This window comes from Gigantopelta aegis, chromosome 12, assembly GCF_016097555.1.
Source record: "Gigantopelta aegis isolate Gae_Host chromosome 12, Gae_host_genome, whole genome shotgun sequence".
NCBI classification, from domain to species: Eukaryota; Metazoa; Mollusca; class Gastropoda; order Neomphalida; family Peltospiridae; genus Gigantopelta; species Gigantopelta aegis.
This window is the reverse complement of record NC_054710.1, coordinates 9,969,024-9,992,459: the sequence shown is the minus strand read 5'-3', so window position 1 is coordinate 9,992,459 and position 23,436 is coordinate 9,969,024. Positions and strand designations below refer to the sequence as shown.

At 39.1% G+C, this 23,436-nt stretch overlaps 1 protein-coding gene across 1 annotated transcript in view; it reads right to left on the bottom strand.

Annotated features, from left to right (window-relative positions):
• Nucleotides 1-1,893: 1,893 nt before the first annotated feature.
• The window catches only part of LOC121386541 (cilia- and flagella-associated protein 91-like), a 36,301-nt gene continuing 14,758 nt past the window's right edge, over nucleotides 1,894-23,436 (bottom strand). The window contains exons 8-18 of the mRNA XM_041517480.1: nucleotides 22,123-22,218; nucleotides 20,492-20,553; nucleotides 18,578-18,760; nucleotides 16,758-16,897; nucleotides 15,809-15,925; nucleotides 10,651-10,722; nucleotides 8,670-8,816; nucleotides 6,075-6,296; nucleotides 5,051-5,199; nucleotides 3,967-4,058; nucleotides 1,894-2,459 (exon numbers count right to left, since the gene is read on the bottom strand). Of these exons, the coding sequence (XP_041373414.1) occupies nucleotides 2,290-2,459; nucleotides 3,967-4,058; nucleotides 5,051-5,199; nucleotides 6,075-6,296; nucleotides 8,670-8,816; nucleotides 10,651-10,722; nucleotides 15,809-15,925; nucleotides 16,758-16,897; nucleotides 18,578-18,760; nucleotides 20,492-20,553; nucleotides 22,123-22,218 (1,450 nt within the window). The 3' untranslated portion in view covers nucleotides 1,894-2,289. The remainder of the gene's footprint in view (nucleotides 2,460-3,966; nucleotides 4,059-5,050; nucleotides 5,200-6,074; nucleotides 6,297-8,669; nucleotides 8,817-10,650; nucleotides 10,723-15,808; nucleotides 15,926-16,757; nucleotides 16,898-18,577; nucleotides 18,761-20,491; nucleotides 20,554-22,122; nucleotides 22,219-23,436) is intronic.

Sequence of the window (23,436 nt, the reverse complement as noted above, 5' to 3'; positions counted from 1 at the left end):
GTTTGAAAGTTAAAGTTTGTTTTGTTTAACGACACCACTAGAGCACGTTGATTAATAAAATCATCGGCTATTGGATGTCAAACATTTGGTCATTTTGACTCGTAGTCATCAGAAGAAACCCGCTACATTTTTCCTAATGCAACAAGGGATCTTTTATATGCACATTCCCACAGACAGGAAAGCACATACCACGGCCTTTGATCAGTTGTGGTGCACTAGTTGAAACGAGAAAAAAACCCAGTCAACTGAATGGATCCACCGAGGTGGTTCGATCCTGCGACGCAAGCACCTCAAGCGAACACTCGACTGACTGAGCTAAATCCCGTCCCAAGATTATGTATGAAAAGAAATCATAAAATCAGTTTATTAAAGTTTATTTACATAAAAATTACAATTTCTTATGTTCAGGAATGTACATAAAATATCACACAAATGGCTTCTTCTTTTTTTTACATAGTTATAAAATATACAAATTGTTGAAGGTTTCATACACTTATGACATGGTGTAGGGAAACGCTGTCACTTCATATTGACCCCCCCCCCCCCCAAAAAAAAAAAAAAAAAATAATAATAATAAAAAAAAAAAAAAAAAAAAATTGCCTCCAAAAGCAGTGTTATATTTGCGCTTCCCACAGGCAGGATAGCACAAACCATGGCCTTTGTTGAACCAGTTATGGACCACTGGTCGGTGCAAGTGGTTTACACCTACCCATTGAGCCTTGCGGAGCAGTCACTCAGGGTTTGGAGTCGGTATCTGGATTAAAAATCCCATGCCTCGACTGAGATCTGAACCCAGTACCTACCAGCCTGTAGACCGATAGCTTAACCACGACGTCGGTTTCAGTTTAAAGACACAGACCCTTGTTTTAACCCATAAAAAATGGGCGCTAGGTTTAATTTACAAACCTGTAACTCATTTGGATACAGATACAAAAGAGTGAAAGAAGAGTCTGTGACATTAAAACAGGAAATATTCTTAAAATAGACTAGAACTCGAATCAATAAACTGTTACTTCTCAGATGTACGTGTGTTTTAAAAAATATGAAAAAATGAATTTTTTGGTATTAGAAACACCAGGATGACCAGAAACACTTCGGTTCTACGGAAATGGATAATCTAAACATTACAATATAAGTAACGTTTGATTTCAGTGATCATAAACAGCTCTCAGTCTTAATAGTGAAAAATATGCTGTAGTGTTTAAAAACTAGTGTCAGTCTGTTTAATCCTTGTTAAATTTCCTGGTTAAATTCGTACAAATGCTTCATTTCAATTGGCATTCTGCTGTGAAATTGTGTATGCCTATTAATGTCACTTGTCTTTGTAACATGACTATCTGACTGCTTGTTTGCAATAATACATTATATGTGTTCTACTGTAACAGAGCCAGCAACCTCCACAAGTGAATGGCAACTAGAACAATGTAATTGTAACTATGTAAAACATACACTGGACCATATCGCTCACGCTTTCTGCCAGAGGGAGGGTAAAACAGATATGGCGCCATACCCAAATATTTTTGAAGAATGTTTTTTTTTTAAAGTTAACCTTTTGACAAAATTAATTACTCTTCATCATTACTATATGATTTTTTTTAACCCTAACCCTAAATGTAACCCATTTCTGGGGAAGGTCCCCCACACCCTCTGTTGACTTGTTTGCATTCAATTCCATAACATCATACCCAAAAATGTCTTTCTGGCAGAAACACTGTCGCTGACTTTATATCTGTTTCCAAATGCTAATGTTTAGAAATACAACACAAAGAAAGGATCAAATATAATCTCTCATCTGCCTCGTAAATAATATAGAAAAAACATCTCTACATACATATACCAAGTCATATAGCACAGAAAGTAAACTTTCTCAACAAAATAAAACAACAAAGTATGTACAGATTAAAAAGTTTTAAAGATATAATATACACATATATGTATAACAAAACTTTATTCCAGATTGAACGCAAGTGCTGTGTACACGGGACTTGCCAAGTTGTAGCACAATCAAATACGCCACACACTGAACAAGCAGTCAACCATTATAAACCAAATCTGACATTTTTTACATTTGTTTGTTTTTGTTTTTTCACTAATTATTTTCCCTTTAAATGACTTAATGATTCAATATTTTATCAAAAATATTTTTGTTGTATAAAATAAGGATTTTTTTACATTCAGTGTCTTAACTATTATTATTTAGACATAAATAATAGTGTAAGTAAAGATTTTATTTTTGTTTGTTAAGATCTTTCCTCCATATTAAAATGTAAATGAGCTTGAGTCACGTGATCACACTGTGCTGGGTTTTTCCGGCAGCTCTTCCTCAGTGGTCTCCCTTGACAGTTGTGGAGACCCCTTGGCCGTTTGAACCGCTTGGGAAGTCATGTCAATAACAGCCTCTGTATCCTTGACGATTTCTTTATGTGCTGCCAACAAGTACTTCCTCTGGGATCGTTTCACTGTAATAAGACAATAGGAAAATTATTTTACAAGATATTTCAATGTGAATTTAACTAGCAGAAACATTTGCAAATGAGATGTAAGTAAGTATTTAATGGACATGCATTTGTAACCTCAAGGGCGAGACGTAGCTCAGTGATAAAGTGCTCGCTTAATGCGAGGTCGATTTGGGATCGATCCCCGTTAGTGGGCCCATTGGGCTATTTTTCACTCTCAAGCCAGTGCAAAACGACTGGTACGTGAAAGGCTGTGGTATGTGCTACCCTGTCTGTGGGATGGTGCATATAAAAGATCCCTTGCTGCTAATCGGAAAGAGTAGCCCATGGCGTGACGGCAGTGGGTTTCCTCCCTCAATATCTGTGTGGTCCTTAACCATATGTCCGATGCCATATAACCGTAAACAAAATGTGTCGAGTGCAACGTTAAATAAAACATTTCCTTCCTTCCTTGTAACCTCAATACCAGGGGTTTTTTTTGTCAATCAGTAATGTTAGGTCTATCAGCAGGGTTTTACATCTCACTAATTTGGGGATTTTTTTCATTTCTGAGCACTGAAAGGTCGTTTTATTCATTTCAAGTTATTTTAAAGTAATTAAAGTTAACATTTCAGTGATTTCGAGGTGAAATATTTTGAGGTCAGCATGTTTGTACTTAGTTTGGGGTCATTATTTAGCGCATATGTATTTTGGACACAACATTTATCACCTCGACTTTGATGCCGTCTAAAAGCCCTGATCGGTAATCCGTTATGTTTGATTCTTTATTAAATATACATGTATGACCGAGTGGTCACCAAACACATCCCACAGCAAAAGCTGAAAACATTTGACAGATGTGTAGAACAGATGGCAAATAGAATGAATGATTGAATGAATGAATGAATGAATGCATGGGTGGATGCATGGATGGATGAATGAATGAATGAACGAATACATAAATGAATTAATGTTTAACGACACCCCAGCATTAAAAATACATCGACTATTGGGTGTCAAACTGATGGCTAATAGAGACGAGCACCCATCTTGGTTGGAGAGACAAGGACTGGGATGTGGAGTGAAAGAAGTGGAAGGAGGAGCTGACAGATCAAGTTAATGGAATGGAAATGAAAGGAGAGGAAGGAAAGGGGTCAGTAGGATTTAAGAAGAAAAAAAAAAAGACGACATTTTGTTTTGTTTAATGACACCACTAGAGCACATTGATTTATAATTAATCACCGTCTATTGGATGTCGACATTTAGTAAGTTTTGACGTACAGACTGTGAGAGGAAACCTGTTACATTTTCCCATTAGTGGCAAGGGATCTTTTGTATAAATCATCCCAGACAGGATAGCACATACCATGGCCTTTGATATATATCAGTAGTCGTGAACTGGCCAAAACGAGAAATAGCCCAATGGGCCCACGGATGGGGATCGATTCTAGACCGACCGCGTGTCAAGCAAACACTTTACCACTGGGTTACGCACCCCCACCCCAAATAAACGAACATGTATACAATTCACCTTTTTCTCTAACGGTCATCTTCTTCACTTCAGGTAGAAGGAAACAGTGGACAAGGTCTGCGACGATCTCTTCAGAGTCCAGTTGAGTTCGACTGCAATTAAATTATACAGGTGTCAAACATCGTTAAAGGTACTTGTCCTGTGTAAGTATTATACAGTACATCTCGTTTTAACTTACATTTGATAAATAGGGATTATTAGACAAGTTTCTGCATCCTACTCATCAAGTGTCAGGATTTTTGTACTGCGCAAGCGACATCTAGGGTAACCAGTGACGTAGGAATGTGCCAAAAAAGTGGGGGGTGGGTAGGCACACTTTTACACCATTATAAAGCAAATATAAAGCAAAATATCTGAAAAGGGTGTGAGGGGTGGCACCTGACCCCCTGCTTCCTACGCCAGTGGTAATACATAAATCCTGCCACGAGTTTCGTAAAACCAGTACAGCACACAGGTGAGTGTAATAATTTCTTTATTATCCATATTATTATAATTGTTATATTTTTATGAATAGCAAGGTCCGTCTCAAAATGTTTCAACCACAACTAAAGTCCATGCCACAGGGATCGCATTTTTTTCATACAATGTAATTTACTACAAGTTATTTATTTCCGAGCCGACTGATTTGTAAATTGCACACACAAATTGCATTTCTTTGTTATTTCCAAAACACTTTTACTTTTCTTCTTACGTCAAACCAAACTGAAAGTATCTACCAAAAAAAAGGAGTGGAGGCAACAGGTGTGTGCCCATGACAGCATGCTTGAACTTTAATTGGATATAAGCTAGAAAATAAGTTGAAATGAAATAAAATACTGTCAGTACATGTGGCAACACAGAACACTTCGAATGATGATGAACATAAACATTTACTGGTGTTGAGAAACACCCCTACTTCTCTTCAAATGATGATGAACATAAGCATTTACTGGTGATGAGAAAAAAAACCCTACTTCTCTTCAACAGAACACTTCAAATGATGATGAACATAAGCATTTACTGGTGTTGAGAAACACCCCTACTTCTCTTCAACGGAACACTTCAAATGATGATGAACATTTACTGGTGTTGAGAAAAAACCTACTTCTCTTCCACATCGTAAGCCACATCGTTGATCTTATCGGCCATTTCCTCAATTTCCCTCCGAGCTTGAACGTCGGCCGTGTCGTCAAGTGACCCGAGTATGACGCTCTCCAGATACGTGTCAACAGACGTCTGGTGAACCTTGACAACCTGAAAGAGACACACATGTACATCAACAGTCACAAGCTTAAAGAATAATCACAACACTGCTACGACTCATTTCATTTGAATCATTCCACAACCTTGCTAGAACCGACTCATTTGGCTTATTCACACTTGGTATAACTACGTCATCAGCTTTAACACTGCCACAACTCATTTCATTTGAATTATTCCGCAATCTTGCTAGAACTGACTCAATAGGCTTATTCACACTTGGTATAAGTACTTCATCAGCTTCAACACTGCCACGACTCATTTCATTTGAATCATTCATAAGCTTGTTATGACCAACTCATCTGGCTTATTGACACACTTGCTGTAACCCACGTGCTTCTCTGCCAGCTTTTTACAACTGACTATGTTGATATTCACCAGCTTGCTTTGACTAATTTGACTTATTCTCCAACTTGCTTGGACTAATTTGACTTATTCTCCAACTTGCAACAACTTATTTGACTTATTCATGAGCTTGCCATGACTCATTTGACTGGTTCATCTACTTGCTATTATGCTTTTTTTACTTATTCACCGGCTTCGACTTAAATCAAAAGTTTGCAAAGTCTTGACTAATTTGACTTAATCAGCAGGTTGCTATGACTTCTGATGTATAAATTTGCACATTTATGACTCTATTTGACATATTCACAAGCTTGCTGACTTACTTTGACTGATTGACATGCTACGACTCATTCTGACATGCTACGACTCATTGTGACATGCTACGACTCATTTGACCTACTCACCAGTTTGCCGCTACTCACCAGACTTAATGACACACTACGACTCATTTGACCTCTACTCACCAGCTTGCCACGACTCACCGGACTTATCAACACACTACAACTCATTTGACCTCTACTCACCTGTTTGAATATCTCGTCCTCCTCGCGTTGTCTCCGCTCCTCCATCTGTCTGAGTCCGCTCTCCTCGGCCTCACGGACCCGCCTGCGTCGTTCGGCTAGCATGGAGAAGGCGTGGATCCTCCGCTCCTCCTGCAGCCGTATTAGCTCCTTGCTAAGGTAGTCCACCATGTCGCCGATACTGCAGCCCTCCACGTGACTCAGTGCCTCGTCCACCAGCGACTCCTGGAGACGTGAAACATATACTTTACTGTTCACTGATGATTTGATTTATCTTCCCACTATCTAGCAAATATTTTAAGCCAACATTTGTGAGACATTTTATGGCTTTTCATGATTGATGTGGATATTCAACAAGCGATAGTTAACACCTGTTGCCTTCTCTCCCCTAACCCCCACTCCCCCCGAACTACGATATTTATTCATTCAACTTATTTTCGTGCTCATATCCAATTAAGGTTCAAGCACGCTGTCCCGGGCACACACCTCAGCTATCTGGGCTGTGGTCCAAGACAATGGGTTAGTTGTTAGTTGGTTAGTGGTTAGTGAGAGAGAAGAGGGTGTAGTGGCTTTACACCTACCCACTGAGTCGTTAAAACTCGCTCTGGGTGGGAGTTGGTACCGGGCTGCGAAACCCTGTACTAACATGCCTTATGTCCGATAGCTTAACCATGACACCACCGAGGCCGGTAACTACCATAAATGTCAGTCTTTGGGATTAATAGTATCATGATATACTGGGATACCAGATTTTAATTTTGGACACCACACTTTACAAGAATTTCATGGAACTAAATGTCTTGCATGAACATCCATAGCAGCAACTATAAACCAAGTTTCATTGATCTAGGATTTCTATGCAAAACTTTAATGCAAAAGTTGATGCAGTTGTCGATATGACAGTCTGTGATGTAAAGACGAATGAATGAATGAATGAATGTTTAACGACAGTGGTGGATCCAGAAAATCCATTTAGCGGGGGCCACAATGACATGAGGTGGAATGCCAAGGGAACTTTGGGGGAGGTTTGGAGGGGGATCATACAAAAATTAAAATTAATATATAATAAAATTATAAATGTTACAAAAAAAAAAACTTCTGGGGGAGGGGGGAGGCCCTGGGGACCCCACTGGATCCGCCTTTGTAATACCAGATTTTGAAATGTTTGTATCCAACTGGGATACTGCCTATTTATTTTACATGGTTAGTCACTGAATGTGATCCCAGCACTAGATCCGCCTTTGTAATACCAGATTTTGAAATGTTTGTATCCAACTGGGATACTGCCTATTTATTTTACATGGTTAGTCACTGAATGTGATCCCAGCACTAGATCAACCTTTGTAATACCAGATTTTGAAATGTTTGTATCCAACTGGGATACTGCCCATTTATTTTACATGGTTAGTCACTGAATGTGATCCCAGCACTAGATCCGCCTTTGTAATACCAGATTTTGAAATGTTTGTATCCAACTGGGATACTGCCTATTTATTTTACATGGTTAGTCACTGAATGTGATCCCAGCACTAGATCATGGTTATTTATTTACAACTTAATTAATATTTGATTCAAATTTCTCCAGTTTGATTTAATTCTTAAATCCTTTAATAGATTGCTTTCATACTTGGTATGACTATTTATTTTTATTAAATAAACAAAATTTGTTCACTGATGATTTGATTTATCTTCCCACTATCTAATAGATATTTTAAGCCATCATGGCTTTGCCATTTTAGTTAAGGTCCAAACCACTGAACACTTGAGTCCCTACTTTAAAATAAGAGATTTGAAATTTTACATTTAGACTGGCAAGGTGTCAAGTAATGGTTTCCAGAAGGATGAATAAAACATGGATTCCATTGTCATTTCTCAGATTAAATACATCTGTGATCAGAATAATCAATTAACACTGAGATTTATAGGATATTAAACGAGCTTCCATTTCGTATCATGTTTATGTCCCGAGTGAAATAATTTTCAATTGTTACAAGCTTTAGCAAGTGACAATGAAAATTATTTCACTTGGGACATAAACATGATATGAAATGGTAGCGAGTTTAATATCCTATTTATTACCCATAATCGATCTTAATGTATATCATTCAACTCGTTAGGTTTACGTTCCTGTACGGTTGTAGGTCGCCAATCGATGATGTCATCGAGTGACGTCGAAGAGTTATGTCCCACTTGGCGTTCTACTTTGGTATTTACTAATATATTTTTAACCATATGGGTAATAAATATGATGCATATCCCTTGCTATTAATAGAAAAATGTTGCGGGTTTCCTCTGTAAGTCTAAATATCAAAATTATCAAATGTTTTACATCCAATAGCTGATGATTAATAAATCAATGTGCTTTAGTGGTGTCGTTAAACAAAATAAACTTCAACAAACTTAATTTTTCATATTAAAATGCATTAATTTATGATCAGAAGAATCAATTAAAAGTGAGATTTTGATGTACACAATACTCATTATATGTTTGGTGAAACCAAGTAGATAAAATACATGTTGTGGTATAATGGTGACTTTATATTAACAATTTGTTGAAAACGTTGATACCACAGATACATGTATTGAGACACAGCTTACCTTGTGTTCGTGGAGACGTCTCTGTCTCTGCAATGCCAATGTCGCCTGTAGTTCCTGCTTCTTAAGGAGCTGTTCGGCCTCCTGCAGAGCGTGGGTGCTCCTCAGCTCCTTGATCAGCTCCATACGTTTCTCCTTGCCTTCGAACATCTAGCAAAGACAATCGACAGACCGTTATGTCACAGTCATACAAAGACTGATGATCCAGCAAGTAAACAAGTATGAGCTACTGTTCGGCAAACTCAGTCAAAATTACTCGCTATATAGCTCTATTTCTCTTTCGACGAATCGTTCCAAATTATGCGCCAAAATTACCTCATGAAAACAGCTCAATCGTTATATATTTCACTTAATCCTACGGGACATTCAAAATTCAACAGCACCAGAAATGATTTGAAATGCCTCCACCCAAAGTTCGTGCTGCTGGTGCTCTCTTGCACCTGTCAGCGCGGGCGGTCCCTCCTACCACCCACCCCAAACCCTTTCCTGCCCTGGACAGAGGAGCTGGCATGGGTCGACACCTGCGCCCATGACAGGCGTGCGCTACAACAGCTTGCTCTGAATGTCCATGTTAAGCTCTATGACCTGACCTGACCTGACCTGACCTGACCTGACCTAAGTGTACAAAACTTCTTAAAGTACTTACATTTTATTATTTAGAATATTAATTTCCGTACACCTGAAATGGTTCTGGTCATCCCAAAATGCATTTTTTTGTAATTCTTAAATGCACGTTCGTTGAGAAGTAATGGTTATCGAAACAAGATCTAGTCCATTTTTGGATGGTATTTCCCTGTTAAAACATCACAGACTTTAGCTTCCTTCTGTTATAACCTTATCCAAATGTGTGTTTCAGGTTTGTAGATTAACTAAACTTAGTGTCCATTTCTACGTGCTGAAACTAGGGTCTGCACTTTCAAAATAAACTCTCTTTGATTTGTTAAAAAGGGTTCGGTAGCTTGAAGACCATTACTGAATATTCTGTTTGAAAACATTTAGGATTAAAGACATTTCTAGTCAATCGAAAAATTTAAACAATATAATTTAATGATTTACAATTATGTAGTGATATTTCAAACTTGGGTAGCCAATCACAACATAATACTCATTAAATTTCCGTTACATTAATTACAATACAACGTCATCCCATTGGTCCAGATGTAACAACGGGAAGTTGTTCATATCTCAATGAATATAAAAATTATGTCGTCAGAGAACATCATACCTGATGACGTCATTTTATATTATATATTTGAATTGTTTTGGATTAAAGACATTTCTAGTCAGTCAAATATTTAAACAATATAATTTAATGATTTAAAATTACGTAGTGATATCTGAAACTTGCGTAGCCAACCACAACTTAATACTGTTAAAAATCTGCAACAACTCAATTGCCGTCGCTGTATTTGTGAAACCTACAGAATACAGTAATTATTTTTACATTTTATGCACTCCATACAAAATAATAAATGAACTATCACACTTGTGTGTAGGAATTTTTTAAGCTATCTTAGCGCTACGATATCATGAAAACATCGTAGGTTGTGACAACACTGAAGCATACACCACAGTGACATCATAGCTTACGACTGTTTTACAATATATGCAGACTTTCTACTACTTATTAAAATCTACTAGGGCGAGATTTAGCTCAGTCGATTGAGTGTTCACTTGCATCGCAGGATCGAATGACCTCAGTGGATCCATTCAACTGATTGGGTTTTGTCTCGTTCCAACCAGTGCACCACAAATGGTCAAAGGCCATGGTATGTGCTTTCCAATCTGTGGGAAAGTGCATATAAAAGATCCCTTGCTTCTAATAGAAACATGTAGAGGGTTTCCTCTCTAAGACTACATGTATATGTCAAAATGACCAAATGTTCGACATCCAATAGCCGATGATTAATGAATCAACATGCTCTAGTGGTGTCATTAAGCAAAACAAACAACTTTATTTAGATCTATTGGCTGAAAGTCTCACCATGTTCTGGATCGCCCGACCTCGGATAATTTGTTGTAAGAATATTATGCCCAATTCACGTTCCTCTTCATCCTGAAAAATAAACACAGCCTCTTTAGTTGGAACAAAAATGTGTAAATATGATAAGTCTCAGGTCTTCTAGAATTTCTATAAAATCCACTAGCCATGGGATCAGTGATTTTTTTTTTTACTAGCCACGATTAAAAATCCACTAGCCCTACTTTTATTTAAGTTAATACAATTTTACTACATAATAGTAATAATCAGATATATCACCTAAAACCACTAACATTGGGGGGGAGTTGGGGTGGTGACAGGTTATTCATATTTACAAAATAGACTTAACTGCAACATTTGACAAATGTTTTTCACTAGCCATTGGGTATGGCAATAGTAGTTATTTACTAGCCCAAAATTGAATATCTCTAGCCATGGGAGTGGGGCTACAATAATCTAGAAACCCTGAGACCTGATAACTTATTTTATTACGTACCTATTCAATCTTACTATAGTGATAAAGACATTTTCAAACTGTGTGATAAATTTATATCTTGTATCACACACATATGCAATCTGGACCAAAACTCGTAAATGGGGAATTCCTTTTTATTTTTACTGAAGTTTTAAGTTTTTATTGCTGATGTCATGTCCGATTTATAAATACATCACATCTTATTTGAAACACTACACACACAAGATTGCCGCAGAGTATAATTCTTAATGTTAAGTAAATCCATGAAAGGAGGATTGATAATAGATTTAAGAAAGTGTATTTATGGCCTAGTGCTTATCAGTGCTAGTCTAGACTCGAGACTCTAACAAGAGTCCGAGAGACTAATGTTATGATAATGCCATATAAACTGCATGCGTGTGACGTCATTTCAGATTGAGTTTTATAAGCATGGGCCCGGTTTGTGTGTTGTTCTCCCCTGGGTTGTCATGCAATGACCAGAAGCGGTCAGGCTCTTTTAAGGTCCCTATGGGCAACCTAGGGAGACACCACAGCATCACAGAGGTCTAATTAACAAGCTACTCTCGATTCACTAATGTCAAAACCTATATAAGCTCCGGAAAATTCTTTTTGACCAACCGTTCAAAATTGCGTCCAAATTCCTCAATCAAACTTGCGCACCGTTTCTCTTTTGGTATAATTCTGGCTCCATTCAAAATTCCATAGCACCACTAACCCCCCCACCCCCACCTTTTCTGCCCAAGACAGGCGTGCACTACAACAGCTTGCTCTGAATGTACACGTAAAGCCCTATGACACTTAACCTTGTGTGTTGTGTATCCGGACTCTTAGTTTTATAAGCATGGGCCCTGTTTGTGTGTTGTGTATCCCGACTCTTAGTTTTATAAGCATGGGTCCTGTTTGTGTGTTGTGTATCCCGACTCTTAGTTTTATAAGCATGGGTCCTGTTTGTGTGTTGTGTATCCCGACTCTTTTTAAGTTTTATAAGCATGGGCCCTGTTTGTGTGTTGTGTATCCCGACTCTTAGTTTTATAAGCATGGGCCCTGTTTGTGTGTTGTGTATCCCGACTCTTAGTTTTATAAGCATGGGCCCTGTTTGTGTGTTGTGTATCCCGACTCTTAGTTTTATAAGCATGGGTCCTGTTTGTGTGTTGTGTATCCCGACTCTTAGTTTTATAAGCATGGGCCCTGTTTGTGTGTTGTGTATCCCGACTCTTTTAAGTTTTATAAGCATGGTCCTGTTTGTGTGTTGTGTATCCTGACTCTTAGTTTTATAAGCATGGGCCCTGTTTGTGTGTTGTGTATCCTGACTCTTTTTAAGTTTTATAAGCATGGGTCCTGTTTGTGTGTTGTGTATCCCGACTCTTAGTTTTATAAGCATGGGCCCTGTTTGTGTGTTGTGTATCCCGACTCTTAGTTTTATAAGCATGGGTCCTGTTTGTGTGTTGTGTATCCCGACTCTTAGTTTTATAAGCATGGGCCCTGTTTGTGTGTTGTGTATCCGGACTCTTAGTTTTATAAGCATGGGCCCTGTTTGTGTGTTGTGTATCCCGACTCTTAGTTTTATAAGCATGGGCCCTGTTTGTGTGTTGTGTATCCCGACTCTTAGTTTTATAAGCATGGGCCCTGTTTGTGTGTTGTGTATCCTGACTCTTTAAGTTTTATAAGCATGGGCCTGTTTGTGTGTTGTGTATCCCGACTCTTTTAAGTTTTATAAGCATGGGCCCTGTTTGTGTGTTGTGTATCCCGACTCTTAGTTTTATAAGCATGGGCCCTGTTTGTGTGTTGTGTATCCCGACTCTTAGTTTTATAAGCATGGGCCCTGTTTGTGTGTTGTGTATCCTGACTCTTAGTTTTATAAGCATGGGCCCTGTTTGTGTGTTGTGTATCCCGACTCTTAGTTTTATAAGCATGGGCCCTGTTTGTGTGTTGTGTATCCTGACTCTTAGTTTTATAAGCATGGGCCCTGTTTGTGTGTTGTGTATCCCGACTCTTAGTTTTATAAGCATGGGTCCTGTTTGTGTGTTGTGTATATCCTGACTCTTAGTTTTATAAGCATGGGTCCTGTTTGTGTGTTGTGTATCCCGACTCTTTAGTTTTATAAGCATGGGCCCTGTTTGTGTTGTGTATCCCGACTCTTAGTTTTATAAGCATGGGCCCTGTTTGTGTGTTGTGTATCCGGACTCTTAGTTTTATAAGCATGGGCCCTGTTTGTGTGTTGTGTATCCCGACTCTTAGTTTTATAAGCATGGGCCCTGTTTGTGTGTTGTGTATATCCTGACTCTTAGTTTTATAAGCATGGGCCCTGTTTGTGTGTTGTGTATCCCGACTCTTAGTTTTATAAGCATGGGCCCTGTTTGTGTGTTGTGTATCCCGACTCTTAGTTTTATAAGCATGGGCCCTGTTTGTGTGTTGTGTATATCCTGACTCTTAGTTTTATAAGCATGGGCCCTGTTTGTGTGTTGTGTATCCCGACTCTTAGTTTTATAAGCATGGGCCCTGTTTGTGTGTTGTGTATCCTGACTCTTAGTTTTATAAGCATGGGCCCTGTTTGTGTGTTGTGTATCCTAACTCTTAGTTTTATAAGCATGGGCCCTGTTTGTGTGTTGTGTATCCTGACTCTTTTAAGTTTTATAAGCATGGGCCCTGTTTGTGTGTTGTGTATCCTGACTCTTAGTTTTATAAGCATGGGCCCTGTTTGTGTGTTGTGTATCCTGACTCTTTTTAAGTTTTATAAGCATGGGCCCTGTTTGTGTGTTGTGTATCCTGACTCTTTTTAAGTTTTATAAGCATGGGCCCTGTTTGTGTGTTGTGTATCCTGACTCTTAGTTTTATAAGCATGGGCCCTGTTTGTGTGTTGTGTATCCCGACTCTTAGTTTTATAAGCATGGGTCCTGTTTGTGTGTTGTGTATCCCGACTCTTAGTTTTATAAGCATGGGCCCTGTTTGTGTGTTGTGTATCCCGACTCTTAGTTTTATAAGCATGGGCCCTGTTTGTGTGTTGTGTATCCCGACTCTTTTAAGTTTTATAAGCATGGTCCTGTTTGTGTGTTGTGTATCCTGACTCTTAGTTTTATAAGCATGGGCCCTGTTTGTGTGTTGTGTATCCTGACTCTTTTTAAGTTTTATAAGCATGGGTCCTGTTTGTGTGTTGTGTATCCCGACTCTTAGTTTTATAAGCATGGGCCCTGTTTGTGTGTTGTGTATCCCGACTCTTAGTTTTATAAGCATGGGTCCTGTTTGTGTGTTGTGTATCCCGACTCTTAGTTTTATAAGCATGGGCCCTGTTTGTGTGTTGTGTATCCGGACTCTTAGTTTTATAAGCATGGGCCCTGTTTGTGTGTTGTGTATCCCGACTCTTAGTTTTATAAGCATGGGCCCTGTTTGTGTGTTGTGTATCCCGACTCTTAGTTTTATAAGCATGGGCCCTGTTTGTGTGTTGTGTATCCTGACTCTTTAAGTTTTATAAGCATGGGCCTGTTTGTGTGTTGTGTATCCCGACTCTTTTAAGTTTTATAAGCATGGGCCCTGTTTGTGTGTTGTGTATCCCGACTCTTAGTTTTATAAGCATGGGCCCTGTTTGTGTGTTGTGTATCCCGACTCTTAGTTTTATAAGCATGGGCCCTGTTTGTGTGTTGTGTATCCTGACTCTTAGTTTTATAAGCATGGGCCCTGTTTGTGTGTTGTGTATCCCGACTCTTAGTTTTATAAGCATGGGCCCTGTTTGTGTGTTGTGTATCCTGACTCTTAGTTTTATAAGCATGGGCCCTGTTTGTGTGTTGTGTATCCCGACTCTTAGTTTTATAAGCATGGGTCCTGTTTGTGTGTTGTGTATATCCTGACTCTTAGTTTTATAAGCATGGGTCCTGTTTGTGTGTTGTGTATCCCGACTCTTTAGTTTTATAAGCATGGGCCCTGTTTGTGTTGTGTATCCCGACTCTTAGTTTTATAAGCATGGGCCCTGTTTGTGTGTTGTGTATCCGGACTCTTAGTTTTATAAGCATGGGCCCTGTTTGTGTGTTGTGTATCCCGACTCTTAGTTTTATAAGCATGGGCCCTGTTTGTGTGTTGTGTATATCCTGACTCTTAGTTTTATAAGCATGGGCCCTGTTTGTGTGTTGTGTATCCCGACTCTTAGTTTTATAAGCATGGGCCCTGTTTGTGTGTTGTGTATCCCGACTCTTAGTTTTATAAGCATGGGCCCTGTTTGTGTGTTGTGTATATCCTGACTCTTAGTTTTATAAGCATGGGCCCTGTTTGTGTGTTGTGTATCCCGACTCTTAGTTTTATAAGCATGGGCCCTGTTTGTGTGTTGTGTATCCTGACTCTTAGTTTTATAAGCATGGGCCCTGTTTGTGTGTTGTGTATCCTAACTCTTAGTTTTATAAGCATGGGCCCTGTTTGTGTGTTGTGTATCCTGACTCTTTTAAGTTTTATAAGCATGGGCCCTGTTTGTGTGTTGTGTATCCTGACTCTTTTTAAGTTTTATAAGCATGGGCCCTGTTTGTGTGTTGTGTATCCTGACTCTTTTTAAGTTTTATAAGCATGGGCCCTGTTTGTGTGTTGTGTATCCTGACTCTTAGTTTTATAAGCATGGGCCCTGTTTGTGTGTTGTGTATCCTGACTCTTTTAAGTTTTATAAGCATGGGCCCTGTTTGTGTGTTGTGTATCCTGCAGTTTACCGACCTCAAAAGGAACGGGGACCGCCGGGGTCGGAGGTCGTGGAACTGGTTTTTCTATCTTCTCGAGGAACCGAAGAGGCTTCACTGCTGGCACCCCACGCTCCTTGGCCTCTTTAATGGTCTAGAAATAAAACATACAACAAATACTTTTAAACAATATTAGTCGACAGAAATACACCGACTGCCAATAACCATTAAGGGGTGGAGGCAGGATGTAGCCCAGAGGTAAAGTGACTGGTTGATACACAGATCGGTCTGGGATCAATCCCCATCGGTGGCCCCATTGCGCTATTTCTCGCTCCAGTCAGTGCACCACGACTGGTATATCAAAGGCCGTGGTATGTGCTATCCTGTCTGTGGGACAGTGCATATAAAAGATCCATTGCTACTAATAGAAAAAAAATGTAGCGGGTTTCCTCTCTAAGACTATATTTCAAAATTACCAAATGTTTGACATCCAATAGCTGATGATTAATAAATCAATGTGCTCTAGTGGTGTCGTTAAACAAAACAATCTTTAACTTATAGTAAACAGGATATGTCCTGGACTGCGTTCAACAAAACTGAGCGGATTAATGTCTGCTAGACTGGTTTAATGCACTTCACTGTAAACCAAATGGCTACGTTGGGAACCAATCAAATAGTTCGCGAACGTTAGCGAAACGTTTGCTGGCTCAACTTGGGGCTGATATTCACCCAACCAAGCATGCACATTTATACTTGTCCTCAAATACTATTTAAATGGAGAAAACTTGGAGAAGGAAGTTGAAGTCACATTATCGGAACTACAGGGAGCATACAGTGAAGAATTTTAGGCCATCCCATTGGCTGTTGGGATGTTTGGACCAGACCACTCGCGTGGGGGGGGGGGGGGGGGGGGGGGGGGGGAGGTGCACTTGTGAGGACAGGTAATGTGAAAAGAAAATATTCTTGCTCTGTGATGGGTACGGTACCTCGTGCATTTCCAACAGTTCGCGCTGTTTCCGGTACGCCCTCTTGATGAAGCCAGCCTTGGTAACAGTCTGGGGTTTCGGGGCTTTAATCCGCGGCTGGATTACAAAGTCTGGAAGTGATGCCTCCAACTCAAGTAAACCTGAAAAAAAACAGAGAAGAAAAATCACATGTTAATACAATTCTTCATGTATGCTACTGTGATGGTCACTAGTTTGGCCAGTATACTTCAATGACCTTCACTCCTTGAATCTAGGCTCTCGATTACGAAACGAGTGTTGGGATTCTTGTATTGCCCAAGTGAGATCGAGGGTAATACATGAATCCTGACATGAGTTTCGTAAAAGCAGTACGATTGACATGCGAGTGTAATAATTTCTTTATTCCATATCATCCATAATATTATTTTTATGAATTGTAACAAGGACCATGTCAAAAAGTTTCAAATGTAACTAGAAGGATGTCACTTTGTTAAGCGAGTACACAGAGCTAAGGTTGGGGAAGCTACATTAAGTTAAAATGTCGCTTCCCAAAATTACGTCATTTGTTGTGCAAGTGAACTCATTATGACACACGTGTGTCATACTGGTTATATTTCCCTGTGTATCCTGAACTATGTGGATAATAAGTATTTTTAAAAAGTACCCCTGACATTCTGAATGTAACTTATATTTTGCCAGAAATGGAGTTAACATGGAGCTAAATGAAAAAGTAAAAGCTATATCTCCCCTTCTGATTTACAGCGCTACCTTGGAAGGTGGTGAGATAACTATTACTTGACAATCACAGCATTACCTTGGAAGGTGATGAGACAACTATTACTTGACAATCACGGCATTTCCTTGGAAGGTGGTGAGATAACTATTACTTGACAATCATGGCATTACCTTGGTGAGATAACTATTACTTGACAATCATGGCATTACCTTGGAAGGTGATGAGATAACTATTACTTGACAATCACGGCATTAACCTTGGAAGGTGGCCAGATAACTATTACATGACAATCACGGCATTACCTTGGAAGGTGGCCAGATAACTATTACCTGACAATCACGGCATTACCGTGGAAGGTGGCCAGATAACTATTACCTGACAATCACGGCATTACCTTGGAAGGTGGCCAGATAACTATTACCTGACAATCACGGCATTACCTTGGAAGGTGGCGAGATAACTATTACTTGACAATCACAGCATTACCTTGGAAGGTGGCGAGATAACTATTACCTGACAATCACGGCATTACCTTGGAAGGTGATGAGATAACTATTACCTGACAATCACGGCATTACCGTGGAAGGTGGTCAGATAACTATTACTTGACAATCATGGCATTACCTTGGAAGGTGATGAGATAACTATTACTTGACAATCACAGTATTACCTTGGAAGGTGGTCAGATAACTATTACTTGACAATCACAGCATTACCTTGGAAGGTGGTCAGATAACTATTACTTGACAATCACAGCATTACCTTGAAAGGTGATGAGATAACTATTACTTGACAATCACAGCATTACCTTGGAAGGTGGCCAGATAACTATTACCTGACAAGCACAGCATTACCTTGGAAGGTGGCCAGATAACTATTACCTGACAAGCACAGCATTACCTTGGAAGGTGGCCAGATAACTATTACCTGACAAGCACAGCATTACCTTGGAAGGTGGCCATATAACTATTACTTGACAATCAAAGCATTACCTTGGAAGGTGGCCAGATAACTATTACTTGACAATTACAGCATTACCTTGGAAGGTTGCCAGATAACTATTACCTGACAATCACAGCATTACCTTGGAAGGTGGTAGCATTACCTTGGAAGGTGTTGAGGAATCTGCTTTTGACAACAAATTGCTCGGAGCCTCTGTCGATGAAGACGCCGATTCGCGTTTTCGGTGCATAAGCCTGGGAATCGTGGTTAGAGTACTCGTTAATGATCTCCGGCCGCTCGAGTCTCCCCTCCACGTTATGGTGCTTCACTGTTAGTTTTCTGATCACTGAATGACGGAAATATAATAAGTAACAACAAACCAATTGAAAAACAAAATACCCCCAGAAACCAGCAACATAGTCTGCTCTTCAGTCTTGTATAGTTAATAAATGGGATCAATGGATGGATGAATGGGTGGATGGGTGGATGGAAGGATGGATGGGTGTGTGGGTGTGTGGATGGAAGGATGGATGGATGGATGGATCAATGGATAGGAGGGTGGGTTGGTTTTACATGGCTGGTTGGTTGTCTGGATAGCTGATGGATGTATGGATGGGTCTTGGGTGGATGAAAGGATAGGTGGTTGGATGGATGGATGGATGGGTCTTGGGTGGATGGATAGCTGGATGGATGGATGTATGGATGGGTGGATGTAGGTGGATGTATAGATGGATGTATGGATGGATGGGTGGATGTATGGATTAATGGATTGATCGATGGATGGATAGCTGATTGGATGGATGGATGGATGGATCAATGGCTGGCTGGCTGGCTGGATGGTTGGATGGAAGCATACATGGAAGCTTACATGTGTGAATGAAGAATTAATAAATTAAAAATTGATGACACCTCAGCACACACAAACACTATCAGCTGTTAGCTGTCTAACAGAGGGAAATGAATGAAGGAAGGGATGATTCACCAAAAAAAAAATATATATATAGAGAGAGAGATTAAAACATTCAAACAAATGTAATCTATTCAGAATGTAGATGTCAGTGAAAAACTATAACGTTTTCTGATCGTTTGTTTTAAATCACATGCAAACTTACAAGTATTTTATCAGCATTCCATAACACCACATTGTTGCATCACACAGCATGCAGATTATTTCACATCAGTAAAAACATCTTTCTCACACAGTTGAAGCAATATTCTACTAAGCTCAAGTCACCTCTAGCCCTCCCCTTTAATTATTTGTTATAGGTAGTACTATACCAAATAAATTCCGGCTGGGTCAAAGTTCGAGGTGCACCGAACTTTTGATAGAGAAGTGAACACCACAAGTCCTGTGATTGGTTATAAATGTGAGTGTGTTGGTTGTAAAAAATAATAGTTTCATCTGGGTAAAAAAAAAGTGCAATTTTATTTCATCTAGTACCAATGTGTCAAGTAGCCTTGTGCTTGAAACATGTATGGGGTACCTGTAAAAAAAAGTACTCAAATTTTGTGTGAAACTAGGGTAGTCATAGACGCTACCCGTTATCTCAGAAACGAGCAGCTTGACCCCCATTTTTTTCTGATTCACTTTAAGTGTAAGGGGTGGTAGTATTTATATCCGTGGCGTTTATGTCGGTTGATACGTTACAGGTAGGAGTTTTAGCCGCATATGTTACTATTGTCGTCTATGGGATTTGATTTGGTAGTATACACCCTATAGGGGAGAGCTAGAAGGGATTATGTAATCGATGCACGAAATATGACACCCAAATAGTGGCCAGCTACATTGTCTAAATCAGATGCTACACCACTTTAGTCTGATTATTCGTGAGTCCAGTCACAATATTAAACTTACATGTTGTTAACCAGTACCAATGCTACACAACTTGGACTTGGAAGTAATCAAACTAAAGGTCTGTGGCATCAGATTTAGGAAAAAATTAATAGCTGGCGACTATTTGGTTGTCGTATTTCGAGCATCTACTACATAAGAGTCCCTTTCTAGCTCTCCCCTACAACAAATAATCAAAGGGAAGGGCTAGAGGTGACTCGAGCTATATTCCACTGTGTAACTCACTTCTGATGTGTTCGTGTCTTATCTTCTTAATTCTTGCTTCTTTCACCTTCTGTTTCTTGGACCTGAAACAACAAGCATTCTCAGGGTACTACTAAGTCACTGGCGAAAGTCAGAGGTTAAGCTCGGGATGGGAATGCATGAAACCTTCGTGGTTAATGGCCGTGTTAAAGAGTTTACTCACTCGCTAAAGCAATACATGTCCCCTTTTTCGGGGCACAATAAAGTCCAAGTGCCATAACTCCATTTGAAATGGGTAAATTGCTATGAAAGTCAAACTTGACCTGTCACAGTAGATGATAAAGCTATACACAAAATTAGAGCCAAATATCTTGAGGCATTGCAAAATTTTTTTTTTTTTTAATTCGCAAATCAAGGGCCACAACTCTGCGAAAAATGGGTACATCACCATTAAAGTCAAACTTAATATGTGACAGGGATGGGACGTAGCCCAGTGGCAAAGCACTCACTTGATGCGCAGTCGGTTTGGGATCGATCCCTGTCGAAGGGTCCATTGGGCTATTTCTCGTTTCAGCCAGTGCACCACGACTGGTATATCAATAGGCCATGGCGTGCGCTATCCTGCATGTGTGGTGGTGCATATAAAAGATCCCTTGCTACTAATGGAAAAATGTAGCAGGATTCCTCTCCAAGACTATATGTCAAAATGACCAAATGCTTGACATCCAATGTGCTCTAGTGGTGTCATTAAACAAAACAAACTTTACACAAATGTTTTCATCTGTAACAGTACGTGTTAAAACTATACACAACATTTTGGCTCAATATCTTTAGACACTGCGATAAAAAGATACAGAATACAGACAGACAGACAGACAGAAACAGACAGACAGACAGACAGAGACAGACAGACAGACAGACAGACAGAAACAGACAGACAGACAGACAGACAGAGACAGAGACAGAAACAGACAGAGACAGACACAGAGACAGAGACAGAGACAGACACAGACACAGACACAGACACAGACAGACAGACAGACAGACAGACAGAACGGTGACGAACCATATAGGCCCCTCGGGTTAGACCAATAGGGGACTAACAAATTGATTATTATCAACATGATGTTAATATATTTACCATGTAACACATCACTATTTCTGACATCAAAAATAAACTTATCATTCCTATAAATTAATAACACCATTTTTGTCTAAAAATGCATCTAGCTAATTTTTCCTATTGAAAAACATTTTAAAAACACTCTTCATATACATAAATCTCATTTAATGGCTACCCATGTAATTTTCCCTGTGTATAAGACTGACCATAGTTTGTCCAGTCTTCTGATATTCAACTCTACCTGTGTGTAAGACTGACCATAGTTTATCAAGTCTTCTGATATTCAACTCTACCTGTGTATAAGACCGACCATAGTTTATCAAGTCTTCTGATATTCAACTCTACCTGTGTATAAGACTGACCATAGTTTGTCCAGTCTTCTGATATTCAACTCTACCTGTGTACAAGACTGACCATAGTTTATCCAGTCTTCTGATATTCAACTCTACCCGTGTATAAGACTGACCATACTTTATCCAAACTGACCAGTTTATCCAGTCATCTGATATTTAACTCCACACGTGTAATTTTCCCTGCGTATAAGACTGACCATAGTTTGTCCAGACGTCTGATATTCAACTCCTGGTGGTGTTCTTCTCTTTCTTTGAGGAGTTTCTGCAACATCTCCAGTCTTGCCTCCTGCAGTCTGAAACAGGCAGCCATTTTATTAGAAACAAGGCTTCAAAATATTTTTATCTATAAACACAATTAGCCACTCATCTTATTAGAAACAGGTGTTCAAAATGTTTTTGTTAACCATAAATACAAAACTGTCAGCCATCTTATTAGATACAAGTGTTCAATGTAAGATATTTGTGTTAACTATAAACACAAGCAATTGCCCAGCTTATATTTATATAAAACAAGGGTTCAATATAAGATATTTGTGTTAACTATAAATACAAGCAACTGCCCATCTTATATTTATATAAAACAAGGGTTCAATATAAGATATTTGTGTTAACTATAAATACAAGCAACTGCCCATCTTATATTTATATAAAACAAGGGTTCAAAACATTTTTGTTATCTAATGGTAAATAAATAAACACAAAACACAAAGCTTTCTTATTGCAATAAAAGGGTTCAAAATCGTCTTTTAAAAAGCGAAGGAAAAAGAAGGAAGTTACAGTCACATGACCAGAACAGGAAGGAGTACACAGTAGAATAATTTTAGGCCATTCCATTGGCTGTTGGGATGTTCGAACCAGACTACTATTCTTAGGGGAATATGCATTTGTTTTGAGGACAGGCAAAGTTGAAAAGAAAATCTTGTTTTAAACTATAAACACAAGCAGTTGGCCATTTTATTAGAAACAAGTGCTCAAAGTATTTTAAATGTGTAACTATAAAACCCCCACAGCTGGCCATCTTATTTAAAACAAAGGCTGAGGATCTTCACGTTTTAACTCTTAACCACAAGCAGTTAGATGTGTTACTAGAATCAAGGGCTCAAAACCTTTAATTCATGATCAATGTTTTAACTATAAATAACAAACTTACAATAACTACCTCTGACTCTGGCTATTAGGAAATTAGCTGAATCCAGTATATAGTGGAGAAAACATCTACATTAAATAAACACACAATCATCAACATAAGTAATTTCAGCCCAATATTTTATTTATGATTTAGCAGCTGTTAAGTAATGCACGGAGTGGGATTTAGCTGAGTCAGCTGAGTGCTCGCTTGAGGTGCTTGGATCGCAGGATCGAACCACCTCAGTGGATCCATTCAACCGATTAGGGTTTTTTCTCTCGTTCCAACCAGTGCACCACAACTGATTAAAGACCATGGTATATGCTTTCCTGTCTGTGGTAAAGTGCATATAAAAAGATTCCTTGCTACTCATAGAAAAATGTAG